This window comes from Zonotrichia leucophrys, chromosome 1A (genome assembly GCF_028769735.1).
Source record: "Zonotrichia leucophrys gambelii isolate GWCS_2022_RI chromosome 1A, RI_Zleu_2.0, whole genome shotgun sequence".
NCBI classification, from domain to species: Eukaryota; Metazoa; Chordata; class Aves; order Passeriformes; family Passerellidae; genus Zonotrichia; species Zonotrichia leucophrys.
The window spans coordinates 50037016-50057459 of record NC_088170.1 but is presented as its reverse complement, the minus strand read 5'-3'; the positions used below and the strand labels follow the sequence as shown (position 1 = coordinate 50057459).

The window sequence follows — 20444 nt, the reverse complement described above, 5'->3', positions numbered from 1 at the left end:
GTTCACTTCTTAAAAACTCAATTTAATTGACTCCTAATGTATTGCCAATATCTCAGTAATATCAGACTTGAAATTTTGAATTTCCCAAGAACAGCCAGGATGTAAATAGCAGCAGAATAACAAGATACGGAATTTTCATTTCCCAAGCTAAAAACAGATGTCAGTCAGATTAGATTGTCCCACAAATAAAATATCTTCATTTGCAGCATTTGTGAGGTGACTTTACCTGTTGGCTTTCTCAGTGTCAGCTCCAGAAGGACAGAATTCATGAGGAGGTTCTCTTTCCAAATGTTCCATCAAAGGTGAGGTACTACAGTGGAAAACCAGAACCTGCTTATATATTTTACAATAACCCGGTCCTTCATGGGCATTGTGAAGTCATTCCAGGCCCTACAAGCCCTTTTTAACCAATTTTCCCTGAGCTGCCAGTTCCAGAGAGCACTGACAGAGCGCCTGCCTGCACACTGCGGCACACGCAGACCTCAACCGCTCCCCAGAACGCTCCTCCTTTGAAAATGTCTCCTAGAGCCCAGAGAGTTAAAAACAGCACAGTTGTAGTTCAGCCAGGAATAGAGAGAGTCTTCTCTTGTGCACAGAGCTCCTCTTAGGATTACAGAGTATCCCTGCACCAAAGAAAGCATGAGCCAAAAGCATCCTAACAATACATTTGCAGAAATGAAACAATTATCCCCACACGTGTATCTGGTAAGCTCATAGCATTCAAGACAGAAGTACAGAAATGTGAAAAAAATAGAAGTAAAAGCAGTTTAGCCAAAAAAAAAAAAAAAAAATAGAACATAGTGCAGAGAAGCAGCATCATCTTGTTTATGAAGATTTACAGATTTACAGAAGTGGCACAATTGATTAGTTGGCTTTATGAAGGAGAGAACTATCAGATAAGAATATCAGCTAAGAAGTTAATCTTACTCCATCAGGAATTGTTAAATACAAGGGTGAAATTTTGCTTAACCCACCACTGAGAAATTCTTCTGCAAAAGAAAAGTGGAGTGAACCTTACAGCACTAGAAAGCACACCTGCAATGAACCACAACAGGCCCCACAGCGTGGCGCTTCGCCTGCGACGCCTTCCGCACGAAGGTGAGAACGGGCAGGGAATATTCTGGAACACCCATGTCAGGCCACTGGGTATAGTGGTACTGAGTCACTATGCGGCCACTGGACCTCCCTTTCTGGGAGCCCTGCAACAAAAAAATAATTCCACATGTAAGCAGCCCACATCTTCCTTCATTTTATTTCCATACCTGATAGTTGTTGAACTAGTGCCATCCCTGTTTAGTTCAAAGCATGCCATCTGGCTCTGAATATCCCAGCCTCCAAAGAGAAGGGGAAGGACCTGTGGTTCTGCCTTACCAGCCTGCCCACTGAGTGGGAAAATGACCTGACACTGTCTCAGAGAGCCATAGAGAAAGATTAAGAGCACTGGAGGGTAACAAATTACAGCTGCTCTCAAGAGTCACCAGCTCTTGCTGACACTCTGCCCCATCTCTGCTGAGTGAACAGGAACAGTAGGATCCATCTCACCCAGCTTTAGTGATCTACAAGGTAAGGAGCCTTGTGTAGGCTGCTTTTCTAAGCTCCCTTCCTCCATGGCAATTCAGAGGCAGGGATGCCTTCAGAAAGCAGGTCATCTCATTCAGAGGCTGGTTCCTAAAATAGGCAGAATAAATTAATTGATAGTAAATGCCAAATATTATGTATTAATTATGCAGAGAGGGTGAGAGACTAGATGTCTCAGACATTTATGTGGCTGGAATAAATTAAGTTTTCTTAAGAATTCTCCTCAAAGTAGCTAACATCACCCTGCTGAGCTGAGATCATGCTGGTTCTGGTTACAATAAAACAAAGTGTGTATTCACACGTCTTTAAAAAGGAAAATGGGGAGATAAGGTGGATAATTTAACTCATACCACATTTTCTTCAAGTTGCTCTCTTTCTGAAAATGTATCATCCTGCTACCCAGGCAGTCAAAGTCCACATCAGCTCTCCAATGTGGTCACTGCTTTTTCCCTGATGGTCCTACAATTTCTGAGTTTGTTTATCTGGTCAAATTAACTAAAGTTCACAAGCATCTTGGCTGGCTGAGATGTAAAGGATTCATCTTCACATATACAGCAGAAAAGAGTTGTCAACTGCCTTAAAAATATTCTGAGCATCTTTTAACACTTCCTTTTGTCTGCTTGTGTTTTTAGGATGTCACAAACCTTTTTGATCTTGGTGTTTCTAAGAGTAAAATTCCTCACAGTGTAATAGGCAAGTACATGAACGCTCTTCTGAGTAACCAAGAAGTTCCCATATTCTTCACTACCTTCAGCAGGCCAGTACTGGTCACATTTTCTCTGTTAGAAAGAAATTTTCTCTGTTAGAAAATTTCTCTATAAGTAATAGAGAAGAAAACCTGTAAAATGTCAAACTAGTAAGCTGAAATGTTCAAATTTAAGAGCAGAATAAAGCATGAAACTGTATTGGGACTGTCAATATACCCAGTTTATAGTAGACATGATCTTCTGTGCAGGAGAACAAATAACAATTATTTTGTGCTGTAGAGGGATAGCTGTTCAAAGATGCTCTTTATTTGGAAAACTCAAAAAAAGAGGTTTAAATCATACTATAAGAGTTAAAAGGGTCCAATATTGTGGAATTTTCCATTCTATAGACACTCTAAAACCTAAAGAAAAAACCATGATCTATAGGAAATATAGGAATACATCCAAGTCAGTAGAGTCCTATGTGGCTTCTGATTAGTTTATAGTATGGGCAGAGTATATATCTGGAGGAGAGGGTAGGAGTGAGCCTGTGTAAGGCTAGAATATACAGGAGAGAGCTGTGATATGTCCAGCCTTTTGGCTGGGTAGTCATACAGCCTTCTCTAAGAGGATTGGAAGTGTGCTTGTTTATAGCATGGTGTTACAAATTAAGAGGTACTCCCAGTCGGCCCTCATCTGAAATTACTGTGTCTATATCACTGAAAAATGCCTTATAGATTTTATGATAAGTTTTGGATTCACTTTAGGCATTGCTGCCAGTGTGTGGCAAGGGAGATGCAATGTCCCCTCATGTGACCCCAGGGTACAGGTAAACTCGCATCACATAATCAGAGAAACACACCCTGTGGTGGGATTTCACCTCATTTGGTCTCACTGGACAAATGTGTGTCCAGTCATGTAGTAGGAAAGGAACTGTGAGTACCACAGGATGTTAACAGGGAACAGACAGTGAATATCCAGGAAAGTTCACTTGAACTATATTCTTCTCCTTGCCAGGGTCCAAGGCAACCCTGACAAAGTGCATGATGGCATGGAGATAAGCAGATGGGGAGCAGAATGTGGGCACAAGGCCCAGAGCCTGCCCACTCATATTATATACAAGTATTCTTTCTTTCAGTATACGATGTTTTTTATTTTTGTGGTTAGAACATGGTATTTTCAAGATTTATTGAATATTTTCTTTAGTTTCATTCTATAAATCCTCAACTGTATACTTCTGAAGCCAATCCAGGTACAGGCAACTACTACAAATTATTGCTTTTTGCTCAATAATTGACTAAACCAGATTTTAAAAAGAAAGATGGGAATTTGCTACAGGTAGATCTACCAACATCAGAGAAGTAAAAAACAGAAAACAGTACTCATACCCTTCCTTTCTCAATGAGATTAGTTATCATCACAATAACTTCCACGTTATGTTCCCATATCATTCTCCAGAAATCTTCTGCTGTTGATTTTAGAGGCCCTTGAGCTGCAATGTAGGCTTTTGGCTTGTTGTAGCCCTAAATTGAAAAAAAAGAAATGACACTTGTCAAATCACTGTCCATGAGCAAAAGGAGTTTGGGAGCTGTACACGACATTTCATGTATTTTTTGAAGACTCGGCAAAACTTTTAAGTGCTTTTAAATTTTTAACTGATGACTTTGTGGAAACCCTGTGGTATCAAATGATATAGGAATACAACTGTCATGCCAGTGTTTATCAGTCCAACAAATAGGATCTGTCTGTTCAAATGCCCATGTTTAGGCAGAACATTGACATGAAAGTGATTAGGAGACACACAGACATGCATTGCAAAAGGGGTTTAAAAGATGAATTATGATCATTCACATGTAAATAATTATGTGATGAAAACTGTTAATGGTATCTTGGTGAGGCTCTGAGCCAAATGGCATTTTCCTCTCATGAGATTACCTCAGATGGGAGAATTAAGCACTCAGATACTTCTAAAATGGCTCAGATGTGAAGGACATTTTTTCTTCAAAAATGCCCCTTGTCAAGCTGCTGCTGCTACAATACCAAGATGGATTCAAGAAAGAATTGGCATTTTACCTTTGCTTTAACTTTGTAGGCTTAACTTAAACTGCAAAAGTTTTTTTTAACAGAATCTGTAGTATTGTGATACTTTTTTGGAATTAAATCTATTCCTCTCCATACATATTTTTTTTACAGAAAAGGCTGACAGATCAATAGGCCAATAGACAGAAAAAGGCACTTACATCGACGTAGTTTGCATTAATGTAATCAGTCAGTTTTCCATCCTTTTCAGCAAGCTGTGCTAATTTAACCCTAGTGTGATCATCTGCAGTAAAACAAGGGAGAAAATAAGTATTTTTTGGTAAGAATTATGTTCTTTCTCATAAAAATAATGAAATGCATTTTTACAATACACAAGACCAATACACTAGCAATCACATATGCAAACATCCTCTCCTTGGATATGAATCAGATCAAAAATTCTAATTTGTGGAAAAATAAAGAAATTAACACAAAGTTTGAAGGGATTCAGAATCTAGTGGCCTGAACAGCAGTACCAGGGGTCATTTTAGCCACTATGACATGCTTCCTCTATGGCCTCTAGCTGCTGCTTGTAAAGGTGTCCAGGTCTTCCATAAGTCCTGTGCCTTGACTGCCAAATCTGTACAGTGGGATGTCTCAAAATGACAGCAGGCACCAGCGTTGAGGAACTTAAATTCCAAGTTAAAAGAGTGGACTCTGGAGAGCAATGGGCTTTGAAAATGCTGGCCATCTGGAGAGTCAGCAGTAACTACATCAGGGGGAGATGAAGTGTTCTGTAGCCTGCACTGATTGAACTACACTTGAGTCTCTTACAGAGGACAATTCTTGCTACTTCAGCTGCCCTAAGCTGCCTCTGCACTGTTTTTTAATAAAACAACTCCTAGGCTAGCACCTTTTGTATGACCAGGTATGAAACACAGTGGCAGAGGAAAATCCCTGAGTTTTTGTCGCTTTAGAGACATCTTTAGCCAGAGAGATTGGCATTTCTTGTTGCTGGTTTACATCTTCTTCTGCCCAACAGCTGACCCAGTTCTGACTTTTTAAATTAAGCTTTAGTGACACTGAATGCTGAAGATTTATTTGATTTAGAGCTTTCTTCCAATCAGAACAAACTTGAAACGCTGTAGAGAGTTAAAAAAAGTATTGAGCCACCAAATGATCAAAAACCCAGAGGAAATGGTTTGAAAAAGAGATTAACAAAACTGAATAGATTTGTTTCAGAGAAGAAAAATCTGGGAGAGTGATGCAATGGGCAAACAAGTGTACTGGCTAATGAAGCTGCTGTATTACATTGTTGCCAGGCATAACACAACATAAAGCCAGAACATTTATGTTTATATTTGACAGTAAATATATCCAGGGATTTTGAAGCTCATAGAGACAATAAATCACCATTATTCTAAAGCAAAGATGGATTAATTTTGACAATCAAAGCTTCTTTGGCTTTCTAATGGCATTATAACAAAATCTCCCAACTCCCTTTGGGTCATCACAGAAGACAAATGTATCTTGCTAACACATGCCCACCAAAGCAGCAGAATGTCAGAGGACTAACTTAAAGAAATGAGAAATCTGATACCAACTCCTCTCCAAGGAACACTTTGCTGATCAATAGCTGGAGATTTCAGTGTAGAAGTATTTTTGCTCCTGCTAATAACATATAAATCTGTACTTGTTTATAATGATTTCTCACACATAACAAGTGATGCCTTTACTTACAAGCAACAATGTTTATGTATCGATTCTTATTCTTGTTGTCAGGGTGATTAGAGCTGTCTGATGTAATACCTAGATCTACAGTACAGCTCTGGATTTCCTGAAAAAAAGTATGTCACACTTTAGTGACTATTAAGATACATAAAATGTCTTTAAATACTATAGGCAAGCATGAAAAGAACCACAACCTTATACCCAATTATCTATGATATTTTACAACTACTTCATTGCTAAAAAAATTGCAGTGAAATAATTCCTTACCTGATAAAACTCTTTCAGTGTCTAATGAGGGAATGAATGCAAAAAAAGTAAAAAAAATCAAATTCCACAGCACAGAACAAATGGATAAGTGTTTATATAAATTACATTTACTATATGGAAAACAGTTATGGTCATGCAATATATCCATAATAACAACAAACTGAATATTTTGACATAACTCCTAAAGGGAACAAGAGGTAATTTTCCCAATTAAAATACTGGAATCTCTTTTCCTATCTTTAATGTTAGACCTTAAGCCAATGAAAGCTTGTACATATGAGCAACATCACAGACTTTAGCCAGATTATCTACATACGTAACAGTTCACTGGAATCTTTACGTGTCCTTATAAATGCATTAGTTTCCCTGAGGAATGCTTTTGCTCTCTTTGCATTCAGCTGCAAAACCTCCCCTGGAGCAGGACTGTGTGCAGTGAGCCAGCCTGACAGCACTGGGAGAGACAGAGCTACAGCCCTCACTCAGGCAGCCTGCGGTCTCACGGCGAAGCCAGCAATTCCGCAGAGAGAGGGACAGGCTGGACAAGACAGCCACAAAGTCTGTAAGACTCACTAATTAATTCATTTTATTGATTACTTTAGCTGACAGGAAACTCAGGCATTTATAAGGTTCACATTTTTAAACAGCAAATACATTGCCATCACTAAAAGTACTAATGGTGTCTCCCAACACTCTTCAGAATTCATTTTAATGTCAATCACCTTAATCTATTTAAATGCATATATGAAATATTGTTTTTGGTTTAAAAAATATATCTTTAATGAGTTATTTTGTAGTAATAGAAAAAGAAAACTTGCTACCCCCCCAAAAAAAAAATCTGAACCACCCTTGTACTCTTCAAATATATGCTAACTCTGAAAAGACAATATTTCAGTTCTTTCCAATCTTCTAAGTTCTCTATCAGTAGAGAAAATAACTGAACACTAGCTCTGGAGTAGTCCATAAAGGCAAAAAAGATCTCCAACAAATTATGAGGACACTGACATTTTTTTTGTAATAGTCAAAACTAACATTTCAGGTGCTAGTTTTTTTTCAGAAATATTTCAAATGCTGCAGCTGTAGCTCAGAGACATGCACTATATTTGGTCTATAGATCACCGCTGTAATTTAGGAAAAGTAAAATTGTAGGAAAAGATCAATTTAGAATGAACAATCTGATTTCTGTATTGCTGCACTGACTAATGCTGAAAGAACTTTGTATCCATTGTATTTACCTACAGTCCTTCAACATCTGCTCTTATTAACAGCTAGCCAAGCTGGAGCCCAGTTCCATCAGTGCATATACACATGTGTAATTGTATGAATATGTACTGGACATTCACAAGTATTTACAAATTTGGTCCCACAGTCAAATGGATATTCTGGATGTTAAATGAATTCAAGAAGAAATGCTGATGAAGAACGTTCTGTGAAGGACATGGAATTTTTGGTTGACTGGATCACAATACATTGGCTGGGGAAACAAAAGTAAAACCTGAAGATACAAAACTCTGAATTTTTACTTTCATTATTGTTTTTGCAACAGGATTATTACTATTGTATTTTACCTTAATATAGATCTACTAAAATAGTTGTCTCTATCCCAACTGACTGATTTTATTAGAAATCTCTTGTAAAAAGTATGTGAATTAAGTTAGAACATACCCATATTTAAAATGATTGCAATACACAAGTGGGAAAAACAATGAAGATCATTAATTACATATGGTGATAGTAACATTATAGATTAGAGCATGTTTCAACATTTTGAAATACCTCTTGTGAACCATATGCTTTAGGAAAGGAACTGTAAAACTTTCACTACCACATATGAAGACTACATTAGCTCCCCTGTTAATCAGAAGTCTTGCCACTTGTACTCATTATTACTTCCATTTTATTTTCTCTGTAAATGGAACAAGCAAATATGAGTAGCTTCTGCAAAATTCAATTTTCATTAATACTGGAAAAGCTTTAGATGTATCACTATATCTGATAAACCATATACATTGCTCTGCCTTTGCACAGTTTATTCACACAGTTATTCAGTATTTTATCACAATAATAAACATTCCCATTTGTATTCCAGTCCTGAGTTTAGGAATCTCCCTAGGCTTTATGCATCAAATCACTCACATTTACATGCATTCATGAAATTGGTGCCCAAGTCAGAATGTAATACCCCTGTTTTTGTTTGCAGGCATTTAAACTTAACATTATTTGAACGTGCTAATAAAAAGATGACATCATAGAGCCATACCTCAAATTCTTCAGAAAAACCATTACTTGCATGTAAATCTGCAACATGTTTGGGAAAATGCTTTATTGGAATTGCTCCAACATCATCTTAGGGGTGGGAAAAGACAAAAAATATATTTATGTAGAAGAAAAAGCCAGTGACATATAATGAAGTTTATATGTAGGCAATCCACAAAACATCCTGAAATAAAATTCTTGGCATGAACTTTGTATACACAACTCCCAAAAAAATACAACATCCTTTGATGCCATTAACATTTCTGAAACAGTTACCTAACACTTGTACATTTCTAAATTATTATTTGGAAAGAAGATAATGAAAATGCCTTGCTAGGTCTTGCGCTGTCTGTAAGCCCCCCAAATCAAGGAGCTGATTCTGCAAGATGCTGAGCTTGTCTGTAAATATAATAATGCACAAAATACCCTGTGAATTGAAGGAGACATGGGAGGATTAGCTCTTTGCTGCAAGATGTTCAAAAGGAGAGAGCACAGCTCTGAATAATACTGATAAAGTAGGAGTGATTAGGCAGAGTTGTCGGGGTGCTCCAGCTGATCAGTGTTGCCCTGGAACTTGGAGCCCCATAGTCCCAAGCCTACTCAATTAAAGCATTATTATGCCAGTATTTTCACATTAACTGACACTTGCATGTTTGCATTGGCATCCAAAAGAAACAGGAATTAATTTTCATCTTTTACTGCATTAGTGACTACTTTCCATACAGAATTTTCTCCCAGCTCTCCTTGTGGTTCCATGATTACCTATTGATAATAATCTTATGTTTGATCACGGCAGTACTGACCACAGATTTCCACATCAGGATTCATACTTCAAGTTTTAAATGAAAGATTTATGTTTAAGTCTTTTTGGCTACTCGCAAAGAAAACATCTACACTCTTGAGGAATAAATATGATTAAAGTAACATCCCCATTTTACTTTAGACAAATACAAAAAACACTTGTGTAGAATATGCATCAGAAATAACATCAGAAACCTTTGAGACTTTTAATCTTCTCTTTACTGCAAATATGCTGTGTAAACAAAGTCATCTGTTTGCTAATTATCTGCTAAAGGATGACATTATTTCACTGAGATTTGTTTCCGAATAATAATTTTGCTGGATTTTTTTTTAAAGCCTTTCATGGTTTAAAAATATGTTTATTTCACAATCTGTAATTTCATCACCATTTCATATGTGAACAAAATGTCAGAAACATTGAACAAGGACCTGTTATTCACGTCAACAGATGTTCAGAATTTAGCCCACCTAATAATTTTAGCTTTCAGTTACCAAGAATTTGTTGATTTGCACTAAGATCCATCTGGTCTCCCACTTATATGACTGGATCAGAATACAAAAAGTGAATTTATCCAGTCAAGCCTAAGAGAAGCTGAACGAATGTGTAACACAATCTCCACACTTTGGAGATGAAACCTGGCATGAAGTGTTTATCCTAATGGTAAGCAAACACAAAACCAAAGGGAAGGTAAATGACCCAAAGAGTGAGTACAATAATGGAGAAATAAATCTTAGGTTTTGTTTCCTTGCCCGTGCAAATCTCCCAATTCAATCACTTCTGGACCCAGGAATGTATTTTATATCTGGATGGCAAGTATCACTTCAAACTACTTAGAGTTTGATAGTGGATCTGAATCCTACCCTGTAATTCATTACTATTTAAATGCATCTTTGAATTGTGCTGTGAAGAGCCATGGCATTTTCTGTGAATAACTGCAGATCTCCTATCTATGCCAATGAAAGGAAGGAAAACTTAGCATATAATTCTATGGAAGGAAAAAATATATAATGAGATCTGTGGAGTGTCATTTTGGTCACAGCCATAAGAATTAAACTTAGCAGTTGCAAAACACTCTTCCTGTCTTACACTATTTTCTAGTATTATACTGTAATTAGATGCAATTTTAAAATTACACTGTTGAAACATCTGTGCAATAGAAAACACAATAACTGTTCACTTGACATCTGTTGCGTGCAAAATAAAACTATTTCCTCAGTGCTTGTAGCTCTTTCCATAAAATATGTTGTCTATCTTCAGTCACTGAGAAAAAAGATTTCTCTTTAGTATTTATCACTATTTCAGAAGGAAAACCTCCAGTTTCAAAACATGCATTTTAGGCACTCAGAATAACTGTAAGTGCAATTATGAAATGGAAAACACTTTCCCCCCAAGGTGAATTGGTCAGGAAAAATTGTGAGAAAATGATACAGTTGTGGTTCAATATAGTTAATGATGGAGAGTTAAAGCAGAGATTTCCTGCCATTGCTGCTTATTCTTATATAATCATGTTTTCTGAAATCAAGCCATAGCTCTGCTTTTTAACCGTTTAGTAATAGGTTATGCATCTCATAATAGCATCAATCCATACGAGATGCATTTAAAGATGTCTACAATTCAGTAACAATGGAAGCCCAATGTTTGGGATTTATTTGTGTTTACTAGTTATTCACACAAGGGCTGATTTTCTTCCTTTAGTCACTCCATGAAAATCCATCTCCTTGTATAATAGCACAGTTTGCAAAAAAATTACTTGTGGAACAAGAAAACCTTGTCTCATAGGTGAGAATGTGGCTTAGGATCTGCTTCAGAATTAATTGATTTTGGGTTTAAGTAGATGAATGAAATTAATCTATTTCATTCTACACAGACTGAAAAAACTGGAAGGCTGCATGTGCTCCTGTGATACTCTTTGAGAAAAGAAAGGAAACAGTTTCCCCAAATAAATGTGGTGGATGTAGAATCAGAAGATGCTAATAATATTCTGAACTTCTGTATTATTTTAATGAGAGGTTCACATAGCTATACCATAGTAATTATGCTAGTAAAATACATAAGTATAAGAACACACTGTAATTGCAAGTGAATTGCAGACAGATGAGGCACATCCTCATCCTGCTGATATAAAGAATAGGACATGTTCTATACACAGGTGACAAATCCAATTAGAGGCAGAAATACAACAGAGTCTGTTGCTGGTGTAAGTCTCTAGAGCTATTTAGTGTAGCTCAGATGGCTACATGAGCAGCCACTCTAGGGAGGCTGCACTTACATGGCTACAAAGCACAGAGAATCCTTGAGGCAACACTGCAAAATGAAGATATTTCTCTTCTGAGTTACCTACAGAAGAGACCATTAATAACACAAGTCTGCCAATATCAAGTGTACCTGTTTTTACAGATCTGTACAAGACGTTACAAATCTCTGGTTTACAGATGTTATAGTATTTGAAGAATTCTTATTGACACATATAAAGCAGCATCTTCCAAAAGCTAACACTGATCCACAGAACAGTTTCCAGAAATACCTGAGACTGGGAAGATTGGAGCTGGGGGACCAGAAATCACTCGAGGTGATGTATTATCTTCTAAATAAAAATGAGCAGTCTGGAAACATTTCCTAGAAAGGAATAAATATACAAAAAAATTGAGAAAAAGAGAAACCAACAAAACATTAGCTGAGATGATTTAGAATTCTGGCATTATTGAGTCAGAAAGAAAAATCATAGTTTTGAAAACCAGTTTTCATGGAGTGTCAAATACAACTGCTATAATATAAATATTCCCCCAGCACATCACCAAATTATGCATACAACATGAAGATACTACATTACCTCAGCAAAATACATAGTTCATGCATCTTTACCTATACCAGAAGCAGAAGATAGAGCACACATCAGACATAGTGACAGCTGAAGGAAAAACTCTGCATCAGGAGCTACTGTAGATGCTGTGTAACTCCAAGTACAAAAAACATCACTGTCTTCCTTACTTATCCAAATTCCCTTAAATAGTTACTGTTCCCTTTCAGGTGATGATGCTAGCCTGAAGATGGAGCAATGTTTGAGATCAGTTCTGGCAATTCATTGACAAGTGCTACTTCAGACATGGGAATGCAACAAAAGCAACATGTAACTGCCAAAACAGCGGCTCTAGAACTGCTGTGACTGGGGCTAAACAACTTTTCATAACGTAATCACAACACTGAGAGACACCTTAACCAAGGAGGACTTCCCTAAGCTGACAGACAAAAACAGGGGGATTTCTAACTCGAGGAGATGCTAGCTTTGTTGCAAAAAACATTGACGTATGAATGCAAATGGAACCAACCTTAACTATGACTCAAAATGTTATTTGTATCTGTGCTATAATCCAGATGTGAAGATAATAGGAATAGCATCTGTTAAGAATTCAAGCTATTCAAATGAATGAATAACTAACTGCTGCTGTAAACATTGCAAAGCCTCTTTAATTAAAAAATCTCCATATGATTAGACATGCTAATAACAATCTTAACTTTGGGTCATTTAATCTCTCTGAAATATTATTCATAATCATTAAATTTCAAAATAAATATATGCCTCATGAAAATACTAATCTCATTTTATATTTACAAGATTCTGCTTCTTCAGATCTGTTGGCTGCAGCCATTGTATGATTGTTACTTTGTGTAATCACTGTTATTTTAAATTCTGTATCTCTGCAGTCATAAAAACTGCATCATTCTGTTCCTGTATCGCTGCAGTCATAAAAACCCTCATATAATTGTTATAAACAGAAATAAATTTTGAAGATACTTTGAGAAACAGATAGGGAATATGTTGCTGTTGTCATTCTTTCCAGAACCATTAATATAGATAATAAAGACGTTGGTAAGCTTATTTGAATTAAGCCTCTGGAAAACATGCCCATATTCTCAGAATGTGTTGAGAATTTTCTATCAGTGTACAATACAGACTCTGTTAAAACACAAGAAAAAGAAGACAGCTACCTAAAAGAAAACTGAGACATGCAGAATAGTTCTGGTAACTCACATGACAATGAAATCTGAAGTACAGCTAGAATTCTCTAAACATGTATTTGTGATGTTCACAGAGAAACTTTGACTTTGCATGAGATATCTGGAGCAATACTATCTGTTATGTACGTGGTTTCACTTAGAAATGGCAATTTTGGATGCAGACCAAGAACCCACTCTGCAGGAACCTGGGAACACCCTTCTAAATGTTAGTCTCTAGCATCAGTTAGTGGCTGCTGAGGTGGGAGAGGCTGTCTCCATGCTAGCACAAAACTCGAGAGTTAGTATCAGAACTGTGTGTGAAATATCTGTGAAATGCAGGCAAGTCTCCAAGTCTTCAAATCATGAAACACTTTGGAAAGTCTGGCCCTGTCTGCTGGGCACAGCAAATGCTGTGTTGTGTTTATTAAAAACTGACCAACCAAACATGCCAAACAGTCTGATGTGAAAGCTCCAAACCTAAAAATTGTCTTTCCCAAACGTCTACTGCTTGTGAACAACCAACACATGTAAGGTTTATGGACTAACATTGTCACCTATTTGCTTGAGAAAAGATTGAGCTGTAAAGAATTTAATTAGCATAATGACTTTCACATCTAAAGCTGCACTTACAATGTCCTCATATTATGCCATACACTCATTATCCCTCACTGAGCCAATGTATTTTCAATCTTTAAAAATTAATTGTGGCTGAAAATAAATTACACCCTTAGCACATTCAGGAGACAAATTCATAGCAGTTGACTTAACCTGTAATAAGACTCATAAATAGGCACTCCATCTGCTTCTGCATCGGCACTGGAAGCCTTCATGACTAAACCTAACGTTAATACTCACATCTTGTTAATTATCACTTGTTGTTAATGAAAAAAGTGATGACTATTTCAAACTTCCAGACAAAGGTCCCATCACTCAATAACCTGATTATTTAATTTACACCTTTCATCTCAGCACTTAGATCTCCAACCTAAAACTGTAATTTGTAATTTAGACACTGCACTTGTTCAAACACACACTTTATATATGGGGGCAGTGCTAAACCACTGAATTAATTACAGTGTCTGGATCTGTACAGCAGCAGCAGCAGCACTTCAGTCTGACAGGAGGGATACTGGATCTGAATGAACACTTTAGTGGCAGCTACATGAGACTACACGGCCAGGCCTCAGACTGTGGGGGACACAGATTTCCAAGCATTTGTGTCCCTGGACCAAAGGTGCCCTGATTTCTGCCCTGGGCAGGCAGTGCTGGAGCGGGGCTGGTGCTGAGGCTGGCAGGGAGCACAGCACCCCGTGCCCTTGGGGCTGGGGGTGGGTGCAGAGAGATCCTGCCCGGGGACCCGGCACGGGAGTGGAGCTCTGCCAGCCAGAGCCACCTGGGACTGATGTGTTTGTGCTTCTCCTGCTCATGCACTGTGGTCTTACAGGCATGACTATTCTTTCTCTGAAAACTTCAGCGTCTTTTGAGCTCAAGGATTATCTGCCAGTACGTATTCTCAAACACTTACTAGATTTTTTTTTTAAATTTACAGATAATTTAAAGATCTGGTGAAACCAAAGGATCTATAAGTGGATCCTCAATGGATATTAATTATTCATTTTTTAAATAGCTGCAATTAATTTTATGTGTTTGTCAAGTGGAATTTTAATTGTCATGTTTTATTAAGACTTTCATTTATGACATGGCACATTGTTGAAAAGTTTTTCCTTTATGGATGGATGAGTGTGGCCTCTGAATATTTAAATCTGGTTTAAGTGTTTCTGCATGTACAAGTTTAATGATCCTCAGAGAAGGTTCTCAACTCTGTTCCCATAAACTTATCACAGGACTCAAGGCATTAGTTCAAATGATAGCTAAGAAAATGAACATTCTCTGACAGGTATGGTTCAAATTATATAAGGTGATAGAGGAAATTTAAAATGCAAATAACTACTCAGGGTGTTGTCTGTCATCAGCTTGGTAATTTCTGAAGTGTTGTTATCGTGAAATGTCTAACAGGCTGCATGACAAGCAGCTGATACTCAGTGTGTCTACAGATGCAAATGGACCTGGAAGTGCATTAGCAGTTTGTGGTTCATGTCATCAGAGCTGGTCTTTTACCACAATTCACATATGTTTGTTGAAAAAGAATTTTGAATGGTACAAGGCCCACTGATAGCTGTAACCATGTTACTATTCTCCTAAGCTCTTCCTACAATAAACATTGCAAAAGCTGATCTGCACAAATATGAATAATTAGGCAAAATAGTAATAAGGAAGCTGTTAAGAAAAGAAGAGAGCAAGTACATTCAGGTATTCCCACCACATCTCTGCTGCAAGAACTCAGAAAGTAGACAGATACTGAAAGAAATGGATAGACTGTAGATGTGGACAGAAAATTCTCTCTAATGCTATTTTAAAAAGTCTATCTGGACAGCAAGGCCACTAAACAGGGCAAAGAATTTCCTTGTTTATTCCACTGTAATCTTAATCATGCTGAAGAAATGAAAGGAAAATTACATTGCTTGAAAATTGCTTGAATTAAAAAAGATACACAAAACCAGAGTAGTTAAAAATGGCGTATTTTCCTACTGGTAATTATTCAATCTTTAGACAATATTGCCATTAGAAGTTTTAATCCCTGACAGAGAAATAAATATCTATAAAAAAAAGATTTAAATTGTGCCTAATGAGATAGTGAAGAGATTGAGGAATTTCCTCAAGGGCTGATTAACAATTTCATTTAAAAAAAACACAAAACCCAAACAACAGATGGTACAGAATTATTTTTCTGATACAAATCATTAAAGTGAAGAAATAAATAATTTTGCCTTTCTTTAACCTTGAGAGATTGGAACTTGTTGCTCTTGGTAGTTATTTGGTTTTAAACCAAATAACACACCTTTTGAATATTCTAATAAGGAGCTAATAGTGGGAACAACCCAAAGCATTATTCATTCATGTGATCAGCTGAGATAGACCAATGGTTTGTCTGTACTACCATTGCAAAAGAATTATAGAATAGCTTCTTGTAAACGTGTTTTTTATGAACTTTAATATGTGAAAATAATTTGTCCAAATTAGGGGGGAAAAAGCGCAAAATAAAAAGAAACATTAACATCTAAGAGCAGTTATTTCAAAACAAATGAAATCCATTAGAAATATCTTACACAGTTTCTACTAATATTTTCCAGGCTTAATGAAATCTACATAGCAATGAACTCAATATTTTGATTTTTTTTCCAGTCTTTGATAAGAGGTGAATGTTTTAGCAACTTTGAAAGAGGGCTGTAAAGTCCTATCTATGATGCATAGTCCTTATGTTACATTTCCCTGAAATAAGAAATAGTTACTGGTGTTATCATAATGCCAAGAGAATTTTGAGGATTAACAATAAAAGAGCTCCATATTTTATTTTGTAGTACACAAGAAAAACAGAAAAGATTAGATTCAAGGCAAGAAGATATTCTTGCTAACGGGATTTTTGTTTCATTTTGAAAGACCTGTTTTACAGAATTGTTCATTCCCAGAGAAAGAATACAAAATGAACACAATGTCATTTGACAAAAACAAGCTTGTAACGTATAGGATTACTAGAACTGCATTGTACAATCTGGGACTTTAAATGCACGGCCTTCTTTAGCAAATAGAAGAGATTGCAAATACTGCTCAGCATCAGAGATGAAACCCTTTGGAAGTTGAATATGAACAATCATGTTGCATAACATGAATGACAAAAAAAGATTCTCAGAATGCAGGGGGTTAGCTGCAAGTCCTGGGATGGAGAATAGTTATCCAACTAAGCATAAACTAAGAAATGACTTTTGCAATTATTATGGCAATTAACTACTACCTTGAAAAGCAGAAGAAACCTTTCTCAAGGTTTATCAATCAAGTGTCTTTAATCATGGCAAAGGCTGTCTGACTCACTAGCACACTTGCCTGGAACAAAGGATGCTTGAACTCAATTTCTCCAGCCTAGTCTGTTCAGGGATGGAATGAGTTCTGTCCCCATGTGGGACACACCCTGATAGGCCAACATAAAACTAGTGTCAGGAGACTAGCAGAAAAGTCAGTAAGCATAATCCTGACATCACAGCCTAGAGATTACAGTAGTCAGTAGTTTGGAAAGGGCCAAAGTTAATGGTTCTTCACCATTTTTTTTTCATTTTAGATTAAGCAGGGTTATTTGGGATGAAGGAAGAAGAAACAAGCTCTGGAGGCATCTGAAAGAAGATCTTTGGGCCTGTCTTCCCAATTCTTTGTACAGTCCCTGTAAGAGCAAAATCCTGTTCCTGGCTTCTAGTTCACGTGTTAGCACGGTGGAAGAAGGATCAGGTTCCTGACAATCCCTGAAATAGAAGTTTTTGCAATTATTTCCCCCTTCCGGCCCCACCACGGCATTTCCTCCCTGACAATCTATACAGAAAGTCTTGGGGCTGTGCAAGGGCTTTGAGAGCTTGAGCAGGCATGTCCCTAGGAAAACTGATTTTAACTAGAACAGTGGGAGAGTGCCAGAGCCTTGAGCATTGCCACAGACTGCCATGCGGCTGACGAGGTTCCTGTTACATTTTTAGTTCAGATCAACTTGCAGTACTTCACACAATGCTAGACACAGTTTGGGGTTAGCACAAGGCAGAGGCCATCCCCAGTTAGCAATGTGAATGCAGCCACTGTTTTTATCCTCTCTGAGGGAAGTAATTTCAGCTGTATGGAAGAGATCTGTGCCATGCTAGCTGATCTGTTTTATTTCACAGTTTGGACACAGTTTTTTGCTCTTACTGATTATGTTATAATGTGTTATAATGACTTCTGATAAGCATCAATTCCCTTTATCCTACCTTTTTTTTTTTTACTGGCTTATCAAATTACCAAGTCACAGAGAAACATATCCATGAGGAAACCTGAGCACATGTGCACATGAAACACATCCGTAGTTATCCACTAAAGCTTTGAAAGACCAGAGCTAATTTTAGTTTGTTAGAATCACAAAGTAGAATGACTTTTTAATCACAGAGCATCCTGAGAGCTACTAAGGAAGTAGTTACACTATTATAGTATCATTAAACTAACCCCTTTCTGTCTTCCACAGAGCATCAGCACACTCCTACAGTGCCATATGAATTGCTTATTTACATAGTCCTGTTGAGGACAATAGATTCTCATTCTAACTTGATAACTACCTTTTTAATTGGTAAAGGACTGGAAAGATAGTAAATAGTCCCATGCCATGATGTCTATTTTTCTTTTCCCTCTGGTTTTTCCCAGTGCTCTGTTTAGTCACTTGGTTTCTAGGCATCAATCATGAGTTATTGTTTACTAAGGTCTATCAATAGGGGAATAAATTATTTGTAGTGGTTAAACACTCTGCAAAAAAAAAAAAAAAAAAAAAAAGCATCTGAGTATTTTGGACAGAAACCACTTTATTTTGTCATTTTTATGACACTGAGCAATACGAAGGCAAGGTAAGAGACATGATGCAGTCTCCCTCCTGTAAACCAGCTCAATAATGCCCATCACATTTTTCAAATCATACCTCTTTAGGACTGAAAAAAAAGATCAACCAAAATACAACTTACCTCCAGTAAATGAGAATACCCACAAGAATCACTAGACAGATAAAAGTCAGGGCTGATACGACCACAAGTGGTATAACTGTCTTCTTCTCTGATTCCAGACTCTCAGCTAGACCAATACGAGACTCATGGCTAATATTACTTGCCTCTGCAGTCAGAGAAAATTGAAACAGTCCAAGTTTAAATTCTGAGAAAAGCACAGCACAGTTGAATGTGTCTTATAATGAGCCTACTTAATATCACTTACCTCTATTTTTTACTATGTACCGCAGAAAGTTTATACATTTGCAAACCAGCTTACAGAAGATAAGCAGAGAGAAGGCAAAGCAAAGTGTTCAAGCTTATGTGACTCAGCCCTCCAGCAGTGGAAACTTCTCTTTGTAAGAATAGCAGACTGTTGTTAAAATTCAGAAGAAAGTTTTTTTATTTTAATCTGTTTTATTAGCTGAAAGCCAAATGAGTTAAGAAATCTGAATACATAATATTGGAATGTGCATTGGAATTGATATTAAACTGTCAGTCATATAATGCAAATCACTTCTCTGGCTAATAGGTTAATATAAATATTGTCTTGCAAAACTCTTTATATCCTTGCTGTATTGCAGTTTAGCCTTCTGTATTTTTATCCGTTGCCCATTCTGCCCTTATAGATACATCCCACTTCCTTTGAATCCAATTGCCTCTCTCAACTATACTGGAGCCACAGTTAAAATTTTCCCACCTCCATCTTTACAGGTGCTCAAATTATTATTTAGATATTGCTTTGGTTTCATATTTCCGTGAGGCATATACTGTTCGATGAGAGAACTATTTAGACATAGGAATCTGTATGAAGATTAAAACAAAATATTTTATAATTTTATTAAAGAAGGAAATACAATGGTGGACAACACCAATACTTTATTTTTAGCCTTGGTCATACCTCAAGAAGTAAGTATTTCAAAGTTGTTACTTTGATGTAAAATAACTGACTTATTTCAATCTATGCAGTTTACTGTAAGTATTATTTGAGTGAAAATGCAGAAATAAGCACTTTTGTGCTTTTTAGAATTAGGCCCCTAGAATGTTTTCTGCTTTTGCGAACAGTCCTAATGCAATGAATTTTCTGTATAAGAGCAGAATTTTGCTGTACAGAAAACATCTGCACTCCACTGGGATTTCAAGAGACCAATTCTACATGAATGAAAAGCTTTTACACAAAGAGAGGAAGGAATGGAGTTGAATCTGGGGGAAAAAAAAGACAGCAAATTACATGCTCTAAATAGGATGTCAAAAACAAATGGCTTCACACAGTACAGATTTCCAGGCAGCTCTATTTTCTTCCGTTTTCTTGAGTTTAGAGGCTTTCAGGACTTTATGTGCAAAAAGGTCTAGGCTCTAATTTTGCAGATGTCTTCTTGGTTTAAATTCAAAATACTCTTTAACACCCATATAAACCACTTCTCTTTAAATTCTGCAGCTCAATGGGCAAAGTAATTGAAGGCACAAAGTTGCTTCTGAAAAATCTCCAAGTTTCTGTTGAGTAGGTTAAAATTGGTG

General features: G+C 36.9%; 1 protein-coding gene across 7 annotated transcripts in view; it reads right to left on the bottom strand.

The window, feature by feature from the left end:
* The window catches only part of PTPRZ1 (protein tyrosine phosphatase receptor type Z1), a 132735-nt gene that overhangs the window by 7821 nt on the left and 104470 nt on the right, over positions 1-20444 (bottom strand). For 2 of the 7 annotated variants that reach the window (XM_064702718.1, XM_064702715.1), the window contains exons 13-22: positions 18909-19053; positions 11861-11952; positions 8539-8624; positions 6282-6302; positions 6024-6120; positions 4505-4587; positions 3653-3787; positions 2223-2357; positions 1036-1199; positions 227-310 (exon numbers count right to left, since the gene is read on the bottom strand). In XM_064702718.1, coding sequence (XP_064558788.1) covers positions 227-310; positions 1036-1199; positions 2223-2357; positions 3653-3787; positions 4505-4587; positions 6024-6120; positions 6282-6302; positions 8539-8624; positions 11861-11952; positions 18909-19053 — 1042 coding nt within the window. The remainder of the gene's footprint in view (positions 1-226; positions 311-1035; positions 1200-2222; positions 2358-3652; positions 3788-4504; positions 4588-6023; positions 6121-6281; positions 6303-8538; positions 8625-11860; positions 11953-18908; positions 19054-20444) is intronic. The other 5 variants (XM_064702717.1, XM_064702720.1, XM_064702719.1 and 2 more) reach the window with 3 other exon arrangements.